The 21,037-nt window shown below is 42.2% G+C and overlaps 1 protein-coding gene across 1 annotated transcript in view; it reads left to right on the forward strand.

Moving 5' to 3' along the window:
* The window catches only part of tdrkh (tudor and KH domain containing), a 40,278-nt gene that overhangs the window by 361 nt on the left and 18,880 nt on the right, over positions 1-21,037 (forward strand). Inside the window, exons 2-8 of the mRNA XM_085360337.1 lie at positions 2,130-2,290; positions 2,398-2,489; positions 13,635-13,836; positions 16,064-16,203; positions 16,303-16,618; positions 16,704-16,870; positions 17,504-17,679. Of these exons, the coding sequence (XP_085216463.1) occupies positions 2,161-2,290; positions 2,398-2,489; positions 13,635-13,836; positions 16,064-16,203; positions 16,303-16,618; positions 16,704-16,870; positions 17,504-17,679 (1,223 nt within the window). The 5' untranslated portion in view covers positions 2,130-2,160. The remainder of the gene's footprint in view (positions 1-2,129; positions 2,291-2,397; positions 2,490-13,634; positions 13,837-16,063; positions 16,204-16,302; positions 16,619-16,703; positions 16,871-17,503; positions 17,680-21,037) is intronic.

The raw sequence follows: 21,037 nt of genomic DNA on the forward strand, positions 1-21,037 counted from the left end.
ACATGCCGCATTCAATGGGTTTTTAAGTACGATTCTCATTAGAAGGCAGCTGGGTTGAAGCCTACACTCAATAGTGTGAGTCATGAAAGTCGTTCTTAAAATTTTTGTTTAACGAGATCAGACGGGGTCATTATTTGATTTTCCGTGAATGTGCTGATCATAACTACATGCCTATGTAAAAAGAGAGTGGAAGAAAACTGGGATAAAAACAGAAAGACAAAGAAAGGCTGGGCTTGAGATTCTAACCTACAACCATTTCTACAAACTGCCCTCTCAAAGATCTAAAGTTTTTAGTATCATAGTCAATTCTTGCCAACATTTTCTGTATGATCCAATTTCTTACATAGCTTCTGTCCAGTTTTTGAAATTTGGGGAGGATGTGTCTTTCCATACTCTTCGGGTTATTCTTGTGGCTGTAAAAGCACCTGCTTTTGCCACCACAAAGCAGTATTTGGATGCAGTGGGTAAGACCGACTGGTCTCAGAAAAAACATAACCTTGGTGATTTGGGTATTATCAAACTTAACCAGTCCACTACACGATCTAGATTTTTTTTCCCCAAAAGGGATACACTTGTTTAAATTCCCAAATAACATGAATAAATGTTCCTTTTCTGATTTACATTTCCAACAGAAATTGTTGCACATTACATCCAAACTATAAGTGGGTAAAATAAAACCCACGTATTACTTTAGAAATGGCATGAATTTTCCATGGGCCTTTTTAAAAGGTATTTATTAGTATTGGAGAGTACTCCAGACCAGTTCTTCTTGCTCATTGCACATCCAAGGTCCTTTTGCCAAATCCTCAGAGTATTGAAGGTGTCCTTTTTCTATTTGTTTAACAGTTTATAAAGCACAGCTGCCTTATGTGCAACTTCATAAAGATCCAAAAAGTCACTCACTTGGTTCTTGTTCATGATAAATTGGACTTTAAAAATATTTTCTCTCATTTGTAAGTATTGCCAGAAAGTCTCTTTTCAAAACGCTTTTCTGAATAATTTCATATGACAAACCACTCCATCCAAATAAACATTGCTCATTGTACATATTCCTTTTTCAAGCCAATGTTTCCGATACACACATCACATAAAGATGTATAGATCGTCTCAGATATGAAAAATCACATTTTATGTTTATATATTTATATTTCTTCCTCTGTCTCAATGTCCATGTTTTCTTTCTACTGATCCTCGGTTTATTTTTATCTTACAGAAAGTCTTACATTTTTTGGTCAAATTGGCCAAGTACCTGTGAGGTTATTCCAACAGGCAACATCATTGAGACAGTTGATTTTTGGGAGCCACACCAATGTAATCATTTTTATCTTTTGAATGAGATGGTCCATATTTGAAAGTACAGTTTTGTCTAAATCTGAATTTAATAGAAACCCTCAGTACTGCATTGTGTATGTATATACATAGTGGTGTAAAAAGAAAAAAAAAGGTGTTTGACCCATTCCTGATTTCCTTCCTTCCTTCCTCCTCGTCACGCTTGACTGTTTCAGATCATCAAACAAATGTAAATATTAGACAAAGATAACGCAAGTAAACACAAAATGAAGTTGTTTTTCTGAAGGGAAATGTTTGGCCATCTGTTCATGACCTCAAGCTGAAGTGCACTTGGGTTCTGGAGCTGCACAATGATCCAAAACACCAGAAAGTCCACCTCTTAAAAAAACCAAAGAATATTTGTAGTGGCCTGACCTGAATCTTTTGTTTAACTAATTCAAAGGTCCTGGGCTTTTGAGTTTGAATTTGAGCAACATCTGATACAGTATATATTTTTTCTGTTTAAATGTTCTTTTTGATGTTTTATTTATTGTTAATTGAAACAAAGATATCTTTATAAAAATAACTGATATTTAAATTCTCTTTGCTCTTAATCATATTATTTATGAATGTTTACCTAGCTCAAAGTAGATGTGGCACAATGTGTGCTGATGACTATTCTTGAGAGCCACAGTTTCTGTGTTGCAATAAGGGGTCATTCTCAGGACGAAGCAATAAGATGTCCAAATAAAAACATTCTATAAACTGTAGCTGGCAACATGGATGGAAGAAGGAGGAGTAGATCATTAATAAGGCTGATAGTACCAATGGATGGAGACTTGTGTCGTGTGTGTGTTTAGGTAAAGCATCCTGCAGGGTGCACAAGGTGTCATGGATGCAGTGAAGGAAGGTCATAAGACCAGCTTGAGCTCTGGGAAAATAGTGGCTCTGGCTGCAGGGCTTTCCGTCGGGGCCACTCTGGGCTACATCATCTATCGCCACATAAACGGCACCAAGAGCAGTAAGTATCTCTCATTGAACAGGTATCATTCCAAACCTAATTTGTGTATGATAATTAATAGATTTTATTTTATTATGAGCTTATCTGTATATGATTGATATTAACAGATCAGGGTCCCAACACTGAGGTGTCCAAGATGACGCTTCCTATAGAGGTGTACAGGAACATGTACCGATGCCAAGCCACATTTTTAGACATGGTGAGTTGTTCAGACCTTTTCACTGTCTGCTTCTTTGTTGCTTGTTCCGTGTGGTTGAACGTTTATTGTAAATGAGTGGAAATAACCGGAATGCATTTATTTTGTGGCAACATGGTGGTTAGCACTGTTATCTTACAGCACGAAGGTCCTGAGTTCAAATCCACCAACTGGCTGGGGACTTTGTGTTTGTGTGGGTTCTCTCTTGGTACTCTGCAATAAGTCTGACTTTTTCTGTTTAACTGAAACCTGGCAACAACCTGATGACTTTTCTCCGCTAAATGAATCTACTCCTCTGGGGTTTGTTTGCTTTTCTAAACCTCGCTGCTCAGGTCGTGGGGGTGGTCTCGCGATCATTTTTCGTCAGCACTTGAAGGTCCTGCCAGTTAATGTTCATACCTTTAGCTCCCTAGAGTGCCTTGCATGTGAGCTGACTGGACCCATTCCCACCATGATAGCTACTGTACACCCCCCCCCCCCCCCCCCCCCCAAAAAAAAAAAACCTAACCCTGACTTCCTCAGTGACTTTGCTAATCTGCTAACCCATCCTTCATCTCTCTCCCCAAATGTTATCTTGGTGGGAGATTTCAACATTCATATATAATAATATGAATATATAATAATGACCTTCTGGTCACCAGAGACTTTTCCCCCTGTCTTGAGGGCTTTGAATTTAAACAATTTATTGACTTTTCCCACTCACTCCAAAGGGCACACCTTGGACTTGATTTGCTGTTCTGGTCTTACTCCCTCGAATCTTTCTGCTGCTAAAATTCCCATAACTGACCATTTCCTCCTTTCATTTAACCTCAGTCTCAGCTGCTCTTCTACCAAACCAAACCGTCTCATCTCATTCCACAACATCAAGAACATTGTATGGACATTCTCACTACCAGACTGGACAATATTCAGATTCCGGACTTCTATTCTGCTCCTGATGATTTGTTATTATATTATAAAAATTGTTTACTCAATGTCCTTGATTCTCTGGCTCCTGTAAAAACTCACTCTGTTTCCTTCACTCGCTCTGCTCCCTGGTTTTACCTATGAACTCCGAGCATTGAAGGCCAAAGCTTGCGCAGCTAGAGCATAGATACAGTGGCTTGCAAAAGTATTCGGCCCCCTTGAACTTTCCCACATTTTGTCACATTACAGCCACAAACATTAATCAATTTTATTGGAATTCCACGTGAAAGACCAACACAAAGTGGTGCACACGTGAGAAGTGGAACGAAAATCATACATGATTCCAAACATTTTTTACAAATAAATAACTGCAAAGTGGGGTGTGCGTAATTATTCAGCCCCCTGAGTCAATACTTTGTAGAACCACCTTTTGCTGCAATTACAGCTGCCAGTCTTTTAGGGTCTGTCTCTACCAGCTTTGCACATCTACAGACTGAAATCCTTGCCCATTCTTCTTTGCAAAACAGCTCCACAACTGCCCTGAGGTTGGCCTCAGAGGTTGTCTAAGAGAATACTGGGAGCAACAACACCATGAAGTCCAAAGAACACACCAGACAGGTCAGGGATAAAGTTATTGAGAAATTTAAAGCAGACTTATGCTACAAAAAGATTTCCCAAGCCTTGAACATCCCACGGAGCACTGTTTAAGCGATCATTCAGAAATGGAAGGAGTATGGCACAACTGTAAACCTACCAAGACAAGGCCGTCCACCTAAACTCACAGGCCGAACAAGGAGAGCACTGATCAGAAATGCAGCCAAGAGGCCCATGGTGACTCTGGACGAGCTGCAGAGATCTACAGCTCAGGTGGGGGAATCTGTCCATAGGACATCCAAGATGGCGACGCGTGAACAACGCGAGGCTCAGTGTCTCTCCAGAATCTGCTATTTAGCGGTTTTTTATCTACTTTTAACCGGATTATTCGTCCAGAATTGCTGTGCGTTGCTGACCTACAGCAGACAAGAGCTTCTGGACATCTGGACTCATAACTCCAACAGTTTTGTCGCCGATCTCCGACTCATCCCAGAGATCTCCAGAACACCGGAGGCTGCCCATTCTTCCCGGCCGGGCGGAAGTGCACGCAGACGGCGCCGAGATCGTAAACAAAGGCGAGGTAGGTGCGGAGGGCTACGGGATAAGCTAAAGCTAACACCACACCGGCTGCCTTTACCCAGTATTTTCCTCGCCAATGTCCGTTCTCTGGCAAACAAAATGGATGAGATACGGCTCTCCATCACTAACAACAGACGGATTATGGACTCAAATGTCATGTTTTTCACCGAAACATGGTTGAACAACAGCTGCCCGGACAATGCTATCGAGTTAGCAGGACACTACACACACCGAGCCGACAGGCTAGCAGATGACTCCGGCAAGACCAGAGGTGGAGGTTTGTGCATTTATATTAACAATGCTTGGTGCATGAACTCCACTACTACTGAGAGTCACTGCTCACCTAATGCGGAGTTTTTAATGGTCAAATGCAGACCTTATTACTAGGGGTGCAACGATATTCGTATCGATATTGAACCGTTCGATACAGTGCTTTCGGTTCGGTACGCATATGTATCGAACAATACAACATTTGTAATTTATTTTATCAACTTTCCTTCTGACGATGCTGTCTGTGTTGAGCGCTCAGTGAATCTGCGTTCGACTACTCCGCCTAGGCTGCACTGTCGAGCGCAGATCCACTGAGCGCTCAACACAGACAGCATAGTCAGGAGGAAGAGCGCAGGGCAAGCTAGCGAGACAGAAGTTAAGCTCTCCTTGCAAGATGGACCTCCCCCACCCTCATTCAGATCTGGCGTTTGGAATTATTTTGGTTTTCATGTGACGTATGACCCTGAAGGTAAGCGAGTCATGGACTAAAGTAAAACAGTATGTTGGATGTGCCATGCAATGCTTAATTACATTGGTGTGAACTAGTGTGTTAGCGCAGTTAGCTCGTTAACGTGTTGGCCGTCTAGCCCCATGCACGGGGCGATCGGCGGTAGCTCGTTAACGGAGATTTGCCGTGTTGTGGCGTTAAGGTCATTTCAACGAGATTAACCTGAAAGCACTAGTGGGAACACAACGAATATGACTGCACATTTACGCCGACATCATCCTAGTGCAAAGACAAAAACAACAAGCATGCTACTAACTTTAGCCGAGTCATTTAGACAGCTGTTAGCACGTGATTCTCCTTATGCTGCTGAGAATATAGCCCAGAAGAAGCGGATAGTATAGCTTTTATTTTGGAAAGAGACATTTCTCTGTAATAAACTCTCTTTTCCAAAGATGAGTGATTCCTCAATCAGATACAGGGCTTGCAAAATCGCTAGCCCGACGTCCCGGAGCTAGCGATCTTTCCAGTCGGGCTACAAAAATCTCTCTGCCCTGCCCGTCGGGCTATTGTAGGAAAAATATATGTCAATGCTTTTGCATTCTTTCAGAAATGTAGCTGGGTAATTATGTCATTGGCATCGGTGAGCCACTGTCAATATGTGACATATTGAAATCGCGTTTGAATTTGCGCTTGTTTTTTTGCTTTCACTTTGCAATGACAGCACTGATCCGTGAGTGATGATAATTTGTGCACCAATTCCTCTGACATCGTCTTATTAATCGTTAGCTTACTATGCAAACATGACAAGTGAAATCTCCCGCAGCAAGCTTAAACATGTGAGAGGTTGATCGCGCAGAGAATCGCTGAGCTTATGTGAGTCCGTGTGTAAAAGTACCAGTATATATATTTTAGTTCTGCTGAGCCAAATAAGACAGGTCGGGGTGAAGAAGTGACAGCCAAAGAAAAGCTTACCACAAAACGGAGAAGTTATGACAAATGAGACTATAAGGCAAAAAGAAAGTGCAGCTTTATGGTTTCATGGACAAAAGAATTTCTGTGGCTGCAATATGACGAGCTAAATAACCAGGGGTGCACATAAGTGGTCCGCAGGTGCGCATTCGCTGTCAAAATAAAAAACGCGCACAAGGGTTAGGGTTAAATTAAAAAACTGTACTTTTGAGTTAAAATATATATTTATAATTTTAATAAATGACAAATTAAAAAGGCATGAACATTTTTTTTGTATCGAAAAAATATCGAACCGTGACACCAAAGTATCGAACCGAACCGTGAATTTTGTGTATCGTTGCACCCCTACTTATTACCTCCCCAGAGAACTCACTTCTATCATACTCACTGCCGTGTATACAGTGGGGCAAAAAAGTATTTAGTCAGCCACCGATTGTGCAAGATGATGAGTTCAAACAGGTGCCATTCATACAGGTAACGAGTGGGGGACAGAAAAGCTTCTTACAGAAGACGTTACAGGTCTGTGAGAGCCAGAGATTTTCCTTGTTTGAGGTGACCAAATACTTATTTTCCACCCTGATTTACGAATAAATTCTTTACAAATCCTACCATGTGGATTCATGGATTTTTTTTTCACATTCTGTCTCTCACAGTTGAAGTGTACCTCTGGTGCAAATTACTGACCTCTGTCATCATTTTAGGTGGGGGAACTTGCACAGTCGGTGGCTGACTAAATACTTTTTTGCCCCACTGTATACCCCCCGACGCTAATGCTAGGTTGGCCATGAAAGAACTTTCTGCAGCCATTAACAAACACCAGAATAAACACCCCGAGGCTGCTTTTATTGTTGCTGGCGACTTCAACCACACCAACTTAAAGACAGTCCTCTCCAGATTCCACCAACATGTCTCCTGCCACACCAGAGGAGACAAGACTTTAGACCATGTGTATTCCAACCTGGCTGGAGCCTACAAAGCAACACCCCTCCCCCACATTGGACAATCGGACCATCTCTCCCTGTTCCTCACACCTCGGTATTCACCACTCATCCAACGTGTGAAACCTGCTGTGAGGACAATTAAAGTGTGGCCAGAGGGGACAGACGCAGTGCTCCAGGACAGATTTAAAAACACAGACTGGAATATGTTCACCCACACAGACCTGGACCAGTACGCCTCATCTGTACTGGATTACATCTCCGAAACCACAGACAGTGTCACCACCCAGAAACGGATCACCATGTACCCCAACCAGAAGCCTTGGATGAACCGGGATGTTCGTCTTCTCCTGAAGGCCCGCAACACCGCCTTTAGGTCAGGAGATGCACACGCCTACAGTACAGCCAGGGCTAATCTAAAGAAGGGCATCAAAAAAGCCAAACACCATTACAAAAAGAAGGTAGAAGAACACTTCTCCAACTCCAACCCCCGACGCATGTGGCAAGGACTCCAGACCATTACAGAGTACAGGACCACCAAACCCTCCCCCGCATCCTCTGATGTCTCCTTCCTCAACGAGCTCAACAACTTTTATGCTCGTTTTGAGCGAGGGAACCCTACAACCACAACCAAAGCAGACGTGACGCCAGACCACCAACCTCTGACTCTCTCCCCTACTGATGTAGGAGCGGTGCTGAGCAGGATCAATGTCCACAAGGCTGCAGGTCCTGATGGCATCCCCGGGCGTGTTCTCAGAGCGTGTTCTGGGGAGCTTGCAGGAGTGCTCACAGACATATTCAACCTGTCCTTGGCCCACGCTGTGGTACCGGCCTGCTTCAAATCCACCTCCATCGTCCCGATACCCAAAAACTCCAACCCATCTTGCCTCAATGACTACCGCCCAGTAGCACTCACCCCCATCATCACTAAGTGCTTAGAGCAGCTGGTCCTAGCACACTTCAAATCCTGTCTCCCCCCCACCCTGGACCCCCACCAATTCGCATACCGCCAGAACAGGAGCACAGAGGATGCAGTCTCCATCGCACTGCACTCTGTCCTCTCACACCTGGACATCAACAACACCTACGCCAGAATGCTGTTTATAGACTTCAGTTCAGCATTCAATACAATCCACCCCTCACAACTCATCAGGAAACTGACAGACCTGGGCATCAGTTCCCTCATCTGCAAATGGTTACTGAACTTCCTGACCAACCGCCCCCAACATGTCCGGCTGGATAACCACTGTTCATCTACAGTCACGATGAACACAGTGTACCACAAGGCTGTGTGATGAGCCCTTTCCTCTACTCCCTCTTCACCCACGACTGCAGACCTGCTGATGGTTCCAACACCATCATTAAGTTTGCAGATGACACCACGGTGATTGGCCTCATCAGTGACAATGATGAGGCCGCCTACAGGGAGGAGGTGGATCGTCTGGCTGAGTGGTGCGACAGAAACAACCTGCTGCTTAACACCGAGAAGACCAAGGAGCTCATCGTGGACTACAGGAGGAATGCTGACCCACATCCACCCATCCACATTAAGGGGACGGCTGTGGAGCGTGTGAGCAGCTTCAAGTTCCTGGGAGTCCACATCTCCGAGGATCTCACCTGGACAACCAACTGCTCCAAGCTGGTCAAGAAGGCTCACCAGGGCCTCTTCTTCTTGAGGACTCTGAGGAAGAACCACCTGTCCTCAGACATCCTGGTGAACTTCTATCGTTGCACCATCGAGAGCATCCTGACCAACTGTATAACAGTCTGGTATTGGAACTGCTCTGCCTCGGACCAGAAGGCGTTGCAGAGGGTCGTGAAAACTGCCCAGCGCATCGCCGGAGCACCACTTCCTGCCATGAAAGACATCTACAGGAAGCGGTGTCTGAAAAGGGCTGGGAAAATCATCAAAGACCCCAGTCACCCATCACATGGACTCTTCACCCTCCTGCCCTCTGGGAGGCGCTACAGGAGCCTCCGGACTAAGACCACCAGGTACCGGAACAGCTTCTTCCCCACAGCTGTCAGACTCCTGAACTCTGCCTCCTGACATCTGACCCACGTTAACACATGGACTGAACACACACACACCCACAATGGACAACCGTACCCTCAAACACACAATAATAACATGGACTGAACCACCACTCACAACCACTAGCACTTTATATAGCCTCTGTAGGAATTATATCTCACTTATCTTAACTGAACTACTGTATAGCTCTGTGTAAATAATCATTCTGTACATTCGATAATTTTTAACCCTACAACTGTTTACAACTTGCATAGTTCCCATTTCTGTATAGCTGTATATCTCAGATTTCTGTAAAGTTATTTATTTCATATTCTGTATAGTTTTTCATATTTATATCCTGTTCATAGCCTGTACATAGCTTGTACTCACTACAGCCTGTACATACTTATAGTTATAGAATATTCACAACATACTTCATACCGTGTACATTATAACATACCATAATAGACCCATTTCTGTAATATACTCACATATCTATATTATTGCTAATATATATTGTAATATATCTATATCACTAAAGCACTTCTGGATGGATGCAAACTGCATTTCGTTGCCCTGTACCTGTGAATGTGCAATGACAATAAAGTTGAATTCTAATTCTAATTCTAATTAGTCGTGCACTGCACAAAGTTGGCCTTTATGGAAGAGTGGCAAGAAGAAAGCCATTGTTAACAGAAAACCATAAGAAGTCCCTTTGCAGTTTGCCACAAGCCATGTGGGGGACACAGCAAACATGTGGAAGAAGCTACTCTGGTCAGATGAGACCAAAATGGAACTTTTTGGCCAAAATGCAAAACGCTATGTGTGGCAGAAAACTAACACTGCACATCACTCTGAACACACCATCCCCACTGTCAGATATGGTGGTGGCAGCATCATGCTCTGGGGGTGCTTCTCTTCAGCAGGGACAGGGAAGCTGGTCAGAGTTGATGGGAAGATGGATGGAGCCAAATACAGGACAGTCTATACTGATAAAACGTTCTTTGGATCCTAACAACTTTAACAACCTCCATCTGATTTCTAATCTACCCTTCATCTCTAAAATACTCGGAAAAGTAGTTGGAACTTTATTCACAACTGGTTAATAATAACATCTATGAGAGATTTCAATCTGGTTTTCGTTCATGTCACAGTACAGAAACTGCTTTACCTAAAGTCACTAATGTCGAGAAGATCACTGGTCTTCTTGACATTCTCGCCCTTTTGGATCTGAACTCAGCCTTCGACACCATCTCTCACTCCGTCCTTCTAAGCAGACTTTCCTCTCTCGGCATCTCTGACACACCCCTAGCCTGGTTTCAATCATATCTCCTTGACCGCTCCCAGTTTATTCAACTGAAATCATTCCGCTCTCGTCTATTCCCGGTCACTTCTGGTGTACCCCCAAGGTTCAGTCTTAGGCCCTCATCTCTTCATAATATACATCCTCCCTCTAGAATTTGATCTTCACTTTCACTGTTTTGCTGATGACACCCAGTTAAATCTTTCCTGCAGACCTGATTCCTCCCTCCCACCTTCTTCCCTTACAGAATGTCTATCCGAATTAAAATCCTGGTTTATCTCAGATTCAGATTCAAGATTCAATATTCTTTATTTGTCACGTGCATGGTTATACAGGTGTAACACGCAGTGAAATGTGACCTGATACGTTCCTCGACTGTGCAAAGAAAAAAAGAGCGAGACAGACAGAACTTTGTATACAGTGAATGAGTATATGCAAAGAGGACATAATGTGCAGCAAGTGGGTGAGTTATGTACATTATATAAATAGAAATAAAATAAAACAATCTGGAAATTTACAGCTTGTGTACATTGCGTGGGAAGGGTGTTAAAGTCTCCTGTGCTATAGTGAGGCCAGAAAGATCAGGATGATATGAGAATGTGGTAATGAGTCCTGTCTCAGTCACTTAAGGGTGATTGCTGATTCGACACACGAATGGCCTGAGGATAAAAACTCCTCTTGAGCCTCTCTGTTTTTGTTCAGATGGTGGAGAACCTTCTGCCTGATTTCAGAAGCGGGAACAGTTTGTTGCTGGGATGGGACAGGTCCTTCAAAATCTCAGTTGCTCTAGTTCAGCATCTCTTGACGTAAATTTCCTGTAGGGAAGGGAGAGCAGTCCTGCAGCAGCGTTCTGCCATATGGATTACTTTCTGGAGAGTTTTTTTTTTATCCTTGACACCGCTGTTTTCATACCAGCATGTGATGTTCTGTGTGAGGATGCTCTCCACAGTGCCTGTATAGAAAGTCCTGAGAATCACTGGAGAGACTCTGAACTTCCTCAGTTGTCGTAGGTGATACAGGCGCTGCCTAGCCTTTTTGGTCTGGACCTGAATGTGGGCAGCCCATGTCAGGTCTGAGGAGATGTGGACACCGAGATACTTGAAGGACTGCACACTCTACTGGAGCTCCATTAATGATAATGGGCTTGTAGTCTCTGTGCTGACTCCTTCTTAAGTCCACCACCAGCTCCTTGGTCTTGCCGTCATTGAGCAGATTCTTCACTTCATCCATCGTTGTTGGAGATGGCATTCTCACATAGTTACCCTGTTTCTTGTTCACGTGGCTAAGGGTTGTGTGCAAGACGTGGGCGATGGCGTCCTCCGTGGATCTGTTGGGTCAGTAGGCGAACTGGAGCGGATCTGTGGTGTCTGGGATGGAAGAGGAGATGGTTTTCTTCAGGTCAGTGCAACTGGCCGGTAGTCATTCAGGCATGAGGGCTTGTTGTTCTTGGGGACAGGGATGATGGTAGATCTCTTGAAGCATGTGGGGACCACAGACTTAGCCAGGTACTCGTTAAAATCGAAGTGAACACACCTGCTAGCTGGTCAGCACAGCAGCGCAGCAGACGGCCGGTGATGCTGTCTGGCCCCGCCGCTTTCCTTGTGCTCACTCTGCAATGCTGAGCGCCGGTCCTTCTCTGATGACATCACCGTCCTCTAATTTTCTAAAGCTCAATGAGGATAAAACTGAAATCCTCCTTATTGGCACCAAATCTGACCTTCTGAAGGCGAACCATTTCTCACTCACTATCAATAACTCCACAGTTTTCCCTTCTCCTCAGGTGAAGAGCCTTGGTGTCATCCTAGACATTTCACTTTCCTATAATCTCACATCAATAATCTCACCTGTTCTGGCTACTTCCATCTAAGCAATATTAACAGATTACGTCCTTCTCTTTCCACTCTTGTCCACAGTCTTGTTACCTCCCGCATTGACTACTGCAACTCTCTCTTGCATGGTCTTCCCCAAAAATCCCTCCATAAGCTTCAACTGGTTCAGAACTCTGCTGCTCGCATTATCACCAGAACCCCCTCCTACATCACCCCTGTTCTTCAGGAACTTCACTGGCTCCCAGTGAAATTCCAGATAATATACAAACTTCTTCTGCTCACCTTCAAGGCCATTCATAACCTCGCTCCTCCTTACCTTTGTGACCTGTTAAGCACTACTTTTTCTGCCTGCTCACTTTGATCTTCTTCTATCCAGCTTTCTGTGCCTTCCTTCCACCTCACCACCATGTGAAGCAGAGCTTTTAGCTGCTCTGCTGCCAGGCTGTAGAACTCTCTACTCCCTGATGTAAGAAACATTGGTTCTCTCCCCCAGTTTAAATCTCAATTCAAAACCCATCTGTTCAAGTCTGCATATTCACTGTGAACCCACTGTATCTTGTGCTTTTGTTTTATTGTTCTTCATTGTGTCATTGTTCTATTATGTGTTTTATCCTATTGTACAGTGTCCTTTGGTGTCTTGAAAGGCGCTTTATAAATAAAATTTGTTGTTGTTGTTATTATTATTATTATTATTATTATTATTATTAGTGGGGGTGGTTAATTGATGATTCTAAATTGCTAATAGGTGTGAATGTTTTTCTGTGAGAGACTGGCAACCTGTTCAGGGTGAACCCTGCCTCTCATCCCAAGGCAGCTGGGATAGGTTCCAGCCCCCCAGTGACCATGAATTGGACATTTACTTTGTTAATGTAATTTTTATTTTCCTAAAATACTATTCAGTAAATATGTATTCTTAGATTCATTTCTTAGTTACTTAATGTGTTAGATAAAGTATTGAAGTGAGATGGATTGTTATTTTTTTCACTCAGTTGTATTTTAGCTGTATTCAGTTGCCTCCCAGCTCAAGTTTAGAGTTCAGTCTGATTGTTAGCACCATGAAGATATGATAACGTCTAAGTGTCCCTGTGTGTATGCAGCTGAATATATTTACACTGAGGAAATTCTCTCTTGAATTAATGCCTCACCCCTGCATACCTATATAAGATTTTTTCTATTTTTCAGTATGCCATTGCTACTTCTCAATTGCAATTTTGGAGTTCCACGTTTTACAAGCAGGTCTTAAATTAGTTTCACAGATTGAGCTAGTCTTTCTTTCTCTTTGTATGCTAACTTTTCAGGTGACTGAGAAGTCTGGAGCTCAAGTGAGGGTCATGTCAGATTCAGGAGATCATGAATGTAAGACGACCGTATGTTTCCTGCTTCAGGGCTCTAAGGAGCAGGTCTTACTGGCCCGCTGTGTCCTGGAGAACCTGCTCACAGAATGTGAACTTGTCTCAGAGATTTTGGAGGTTCCACAGTCCTCTTTTGGACGCATAATAGGTAGACTGAATCTTTGATCATGTCAATTGTTTTTTTTTTTCATTACCAGGCATCATTTTCAAAACTAAAAGCTCCAGTAAGTGACAAGCAGATCAGCTGGCCAGGAGGGAGGGCAGAGTATCTCTTTTATTATACAGGGAGTGCAGAATTATTAGGCAAGTTGTATTTTTGAGGAATAATTTTATTATTGAACAACAACAATGTTCTCAATGAACCCAAAAAACTCATTAATATCAAAGCTGAATGTTTTTGGAAGTAGTTTTTAGTTTGTTTTTAGTTTTAGCTATTTTAGGGGGATATCTGTGCGTGCAGGTGACTATTACTGTGCATAATTATTAGGCAACTTAACAAAAAACAAATATATACCCATTTCAATTATTTATTCTTACCAGTGAAACCAATATAACATCTCCACATTCACAAATATACATTTCTGACATTCAAAAACAAAACAAAACAAAACAAATCAGCGACCAATATAGCCACCTTTCTTTGCAAGGACACTCAAAAGCCTGCCATCCATGGATTCTGTCAGTGTTTTGATCTGTTCACCATCAACATTGCGTGCAGCAGCAACCACAGCCTCCCAGACACTGTTCAGAGAGGTGTACTGTTATCCCTCCTTGTAAATCTCACATTTGATGATGGACCACAGGTTCTCAATGGGGTTCAGATCAGGTGAACAAGGAGGCCATGTCATTAGTTTTTCTTCTTTTATACCCTTTCTTGCAGCCACGCTGTGGAGTACTTGGACGCGTGTGATGGAGCATTGTCCTGCATGAAAATCATGTTTTTCTTGAAGGATGCAGACTTCTTCCTGTACCACTGCTTGAAGAAGGTGTCTTCCAGAAACTGGCAGTAGGACTGGGAGTTGAGCTTGACTCCATCCTCAACCCGAAAAGGCCCCACAAGCTCATCTTTGATGATACCAGCCCAAACCAGTACTCCACCTCCACCTTGCTGGCGTCTGAGTGGGACTGGAGCTCTCTGCCCTTTACCAATCCAGCCACGGGCCCATCCATCTGGCCCATCAAGACTCACTCTCATTTCATCAGTCCATAAAACCTTAGAAAAACCAGTCTTGAGATATTTCTTGGCCCAGTCTTGACGTTTCAGCTTGTGTGTCTTGTTCAGTGGTGGTCGTCTTTCAGCCTTTCTTACCTTGGCCATGTCTCTAAGTATTGCACACCTTGTGCTTTTGGGCACTCCAGTGATGTTGCAGCTCTGAAATATGACCAAACTGGTGGCAAGTGGCATCTTGGCAGCTGCACGCTTGACTTTTCTCAGTTCATGGGCAGTTATTTTGCGCCTTGGTTTTTCCACACGCTTCTTGCGACCCTGTTGACTATTTTGAATGAAACGCTTGATTGTTCGATGATCACGCTTCAGAAGCTTTGCAATTTTGAGACTGCTGCATCCCTCTGCAAGATATCTCACTATTTTTGACTTTTCTGAGCCTGTCAAGTCCTTCTTTTGACCCATTTTGCCAAAGGAAAGGACGTTGCCTAATAATTATGCACACCTGATATAGGGTGTTGATGTCATTAGACCACACCCCTTCTCATTACAGCGATGCACATCACCTAATATGCTTAATTGGTAGTAGGCTTTCAAGCCTATACAGCTTGGAGTAAGACAACATGCATGAAGAGGATGATGTGGACAAAATACTCATTTGCCTAATAATTCTGCACTCCCTGTAGTTCATAAATAATGTTAGAAAGCTGTAGGTTCTGGCTGTGAAAATGAAGCCAAAGCAGAAGTTACTTTAACCTGCATTCTTTCTGTTGATTAGCATGGGGCAACTTCTTGGATTGCAAAAAAACAAACAACAAAAAAAAACTGTTTGTGTAGAGTTTATGGGGAAAATGGTCCCTTGGCTTCTTTGCACTGTGAGCTTTGTAAACATAACCAGAAAGTCTTATACTAAATTTGTGTGAAAAGTGAATTTCTCTGTATGTATTATTGTAGGGTCTACCTTACAATATAAAGTGCCTTGAGGTTACTGTTGTTGTGATTTGGCGCTATATAAGTAAAAGTGAATTTACCATTAATCATATTTCTCTTTATCTGAGTTATCTTTATGTATGAGGTTTTAATGGCTAACATTCGAACCCCGTGATAACTATTCACTTAGCCTTATGTCAGTTTAAGAAAAAAGTCCCCATTTTATCTCACCCCTATATGAAATAATTGTTAGGAGAACATGATTATCTGTGTATTGCAGGCCGTGGTGGAGAGAGTTTGAAACAGATCACCCGAACTACAGGAGCCAAAGTGGTGTGTTCCAAAGAGCCAGCACACGGTGTACAGGCAAAGGGCATGGTGACGATTACAGGGACCAGGCAGGAGGTGAAAAAGGCACAGGTAACGCACAGTGCCTTGATTTGGATCTCCTGTGTGTACCACATCCTTTAATTTTAGTTGAGGGGACATCTAACTCCTGCTTTTGAAACCTGTTCAAAGGATATGATTCTAGAAAAAGTCACCGAGGACATGATGGTGAGGACAACAATCTCACAGTCATCAGCCCGGCGCCAGAAACGTGGCCATAATGTCGTGAGTCAGAAGTCAAACGACACAGAGACTGAACCTCTATTGTTCTTGAACAACAACAGTCCCTTCTCCCACATAGAGGAGAATGTGCTTGTCTTTGCCAACGGGACCACAGGAGAACCAGAAACATTTTTTGACCAGGTGGGAGAGTCAAAAATCAAAAAAGCCAGCAAGAAGGAGGGCAGTACAACTACTAAGACCTTCTCTGAAGTGTCCAAGTTTGAAAGTGAGTTCAGATTTCAGTCACCCCAGAGCAGCCATGTAATGTGTCTTTAAGTGTAGTAATTTCATATTTTCTCTGTGTTTTCCAGTTGCAAGCCCAGACTTGAGCTTCCAGCCTGACGAACACCTTGAGGTGTATGTTTCTGCATCAGAGAACCCAAACCACTTCTGGATTCAGATCCTGGGGGTTCGATCCATTCAGCTGGACAAACTAACAGAGGAGATGAACCACTTCTACAACAATGGAAACTCTACAGTAAGGACATATCTTGCTCTCCTTGTGTCTCTCTTGTTCCACAAGAGTTCCCTTGTGGGCCAGAATGAGAGTTGAGAGTTCCGATATACTTCCACACACTTGAAACTGCAAAGATCCAAGTATTTTCCCTTTTTTAAATTGATACTATAGGTGAATCTACAAAAGTCTTGGATGGGTTAGAATCTGTTACCATCACTGATTTCTCAGCGATAACTCGGGAATGCAGTGATATAGGATTTTGAAATTGATGCCGTCGGTGTGCCTACCAGGAGGCTGACAGGTAATACTGACGGTTGCCAGTATTTTTTTTCTTTACCCTGGTAGAACTGACTTTTTTTAAGAGTCTTGATTATGTGCTGCAGATCTTACAACAGTTCAGAAAGCTGGGTAACTTGTAGTAATGGCATTTAAAATGTGATTTAGAGAACGCTAAAAGCCAGGCTCTGATGATAAGAAGCAGGCCTGCAACTATTCATCGAGTAGATATAGAAAAATATCTGAGATCCTGCGTGTGAATAAAAAGTATGTTAACAATAAGCTCACACAGCCCATGGGGCACCTCTATCCCTGCAGCACCTTCTGCAACCCAGTGTCTGATTTGTGTTTGAACTCATCTGCTTTTCTGATCTGTAGGATCAGCGAGTGGAAACCATTGTTGTAGGGGACATTGTGGCTGCTCCATACAGAGACCATGGCACATGGAACAGGGCAAGGGTGCTGGGAGTCCTAGGCTCTGGACTGGTGGACCTTTATTACGTTGACTTTGGGGACAATGGGGAACTCCCAAGGAGCAGCCTCCGCAGGATGAGGTAGGTGAATTCAGGATAAAAGAGGAAGACGTGACTGTACTAATATACAGTAGTATTTGGTTGCTGAGGAGAGGGAAAAGCTGTGGGAGTGAGTGATGGTGGTTAAGACAGCTAGCGATATCCATACCAAGTTTTTAGATTTTAAGAATACATAACCTTTTGCGTGTTTGGACTCCAAACACATTACTGTGTGGTGTAATGTGTTTGGAGTATAGTCTGGTTTCTTTGGTTTCTTTCTTTTACTGAGTCGTCTTCTTTCCTTAAGTAAACGTGAAAAAGTAACCTTTGGTTCCTTCAAATGCAAGATTCCTTTAATAAACAATGGAAAATTATAAATTTAACGTAGAATGAAACTAACTTTCTCAAAATCCTGAAACTTGCCCATAGTTCAACTATAAATACATCTATTTCAAGGTTATACAATGCACTACTCTATGCAAGAAAGACAGTATTCTATATATAAAGGAAAAGTGGGAGAGTGAAGCTGGAATTAGCATTTTGGAAAAAGATTGGGAAGAAATATGTTGCTCACAGTGGTCCTCCACTAATTCATTAGAATGGAGAGAACATTGCTGGAAAAATATCATAAGATACTTTAAGATTCTAGTCCAGGGTAAATTTAGCAATACGAATTCAGAGTGTTGGAGGCAGTGTGGTTCAGTGGAGGCAAACCATTATCACGTGTTTTGGGACTGTCCCAGGCGGTACCTGTACTGGAGTGGGATTCATAAAACATTGAGGTACAGATTCCGTTTGACTTTGTAAATTTATACGTGGATCATGTTATAATTCTAGAACGGAGGACGGATATAAAGCTGCTGCAGGCTCTTCTAGCTGCTAGCAAAAAATCTATTACAAGAAGGTGGATGAACCGAGTCCCACCAACATTAGATGATTGGTATGAAACTATTCTTGAAATTTTTAGAATGGAAAAATTGATGTACTCTCTTGGAATCCAGAAAGACAAGTTTTACCAAATTTGGGATAAATGGATCAAATTTATATCCCCCAACCAAGCAGGCTTTGTGTGACTCCTCCAGAGTATTTTATTTATTTATTTATTTTTCTGCACACATACTGTTTCTCTATGTTACTTTATTTTTTCTAAACCCTTTAAAACCGATCAAAACGGGCACGCTCCGTTTTGCGTAACTATTTTTAAATCCCTGTAGAACTGCAACCACGTAAGCTAGCGCAATAATTTTTTTTGCATATGAAACTGGAGGAGTTGTACTTACATCTTATGCCATCAGCTTGTCCTCGGTCACCGTTTCCTTCCACATATAGCTTTGCAAAAACTGCATAAAAAGCACTTGCAGCAACAAAAACATAATATTCCAGAAACACGCTTTGACGATCTGATCAGCTGTTCATAACACTTCCTACCTTGGAATAGACGTCAGCGCGAACTATCGCATATCCGCCATTACCTGGCCGAAACCGGAAGTGACGTCATTTTGTCATTGGTGTTTTTAAAAGTCATGTTTGACTTTATGCTTTTCTGTATAGTTTCTGGGATGCTTAGAACTTAAATTGCACTGCTGAAAATAGTTTATTTTGATTCACATGCTGTTTTTTTGCAAATTTGCATTCTAATATTTATTTTTGTTTTTTCTGCAGTATATAAAAATTGGTGTGTCTCAAAAATAAAACTATGAAGACACTCAAAATAAACTTTTGTGTATTTAAAGTTTTGAGGGATAAACCTCTTAAATTTCTCTAACTAGAAATATATGTTAAAAAACAAAACAAAAACGATTTTCAATTTTTCAATTTTCACCTTTTTTTGCATTTTTTTTTCCAAATCTCTTCATTTGGTTTCCCAGTTTTCCTTTTCCATAAAGATGACAAAGATTCAAATATAACTGATTACATATATACGGTAAAAGTTGAACAGAATAAAATACGACAAACAACAAAAGAAAGTTGGACAGAGGATGTTATTTATCTGACTACCAATGAGGCTCAGTGATTGTTTATATCTGTGCTGTATTGATCTATAAAAGGCTGCCGGGTTGGATAGAATTATTCCAACTTCCCCCTTAGTAGGAGTTTAATTCTTTCCAGCTGCAAATGTTTCATTATATCTTGTATTAACGCTGATTTGGTAGGAGGCACTTTTTGCTTCCAGTTTAGTAAAATTAAACTGTGTGCTAGCAGTGTCACAAAATGTATTACATTATTTTGGGTGGCTGACAAATCTACAACAACTGGCTTCACTCCAAATAAAGCACAGATTGGGTCTGGCTTCAGTGTTTGTTTTAGAATCTTAGACAAGGTTTGAAAGACATTATTCCAATATGTTGCTTTACAGGGACAATTCCAAAACATATGCGCCAGTGAAGCAGGTTGCTGTTTACATCTTTCGCAGGACAAGTTTACATTGGGGAACATTTTTGACACTTTCAACTTTGATAAATGGAGTCTATGTAGCACTTTAAACTGTAAGAGTCCATGATGAATACAAACAGAGGAAGAGTTTACATTTTCTTGGGCTTTTGTCCATTGACTATCTGTGATTCTCATACCAAGGTCATTCTGCCAGGCCTCTTTCAGATGATCAAGCGTGGTAGTTCCATCCAGTTGTGACCATGCATTGTGAATTTTTGTTATTAGTCCTTTTTTGAGTGGATCGAACTGGAATAAGTTATCTAAGATAGAGTCTGGGGGTTGATCTGGAAAGGATAGAAAATTACTCCTTACAGAGCTTCTGATCTGTAAGTATTTGAAGAAGTCATTACTGTGCAAGTTACATTTTTCTTGCAATTGCTGGAACCCTTACTGATGAATAAATCCTTTATTGAGTGCAGCCCCTTAAGGTTACATTGGAGAAATGAAATGTTTGAAAGTGATGGTGTGAATGTTGCGTTATTCATGAGTGGAGATAGTATGGAGGCTTCATTCCACCCGTAATGTTTCCTTATCTGAGTTCAGATTTTAATTGTATGAGAGATTACAGGATTCTTAAGGTCGTGTCTAGGGATAGGGAGAGCTGAATAGATCATAGCTTCTAATGAGGAGGGATAACAACTTTCACTTTCCATCGTTGTCCAGTCGGCCCCCCGAGTGCTCAACCAAAACGACATGGAACGAACATTACCTTACCAATAATAAAGACGGATGCATGGCAACCCCATCCCTCCCTGACATGTCGGTCTCTACTCTTCTTGATTCTTGGGTTCTTTCTGTTCCATATGAAATAGGATATTAAGGAGACTAATTTATTAAAAAAGGCTTTATTAATCACAATAGGGATACATAGGGAGGGTGATGCGTCAGTGAGTGCTTATCAGTATCAGTATATGTATGTGTGTGCGTGTCCATAGTTCAGCTGAGACAGTGTCCTTCGCCCTGCCAG

Source organism: Diplotaxodon limnothrissa, linkage group LG8 (assembly GCF_057381915.1).
Source record: "Diplotaxodon limnothrissa isolate DT_005_m linkage group LG8, D_limnothrissa_male_GT1.1, whole genome shotgun sequence".
NCBI lineage: Eukaryota > Metazoa > Chordata > Actinopteri > Cichliformes > Cichlidae > Diplotaxodon > Diplotaxodon limnothrissa.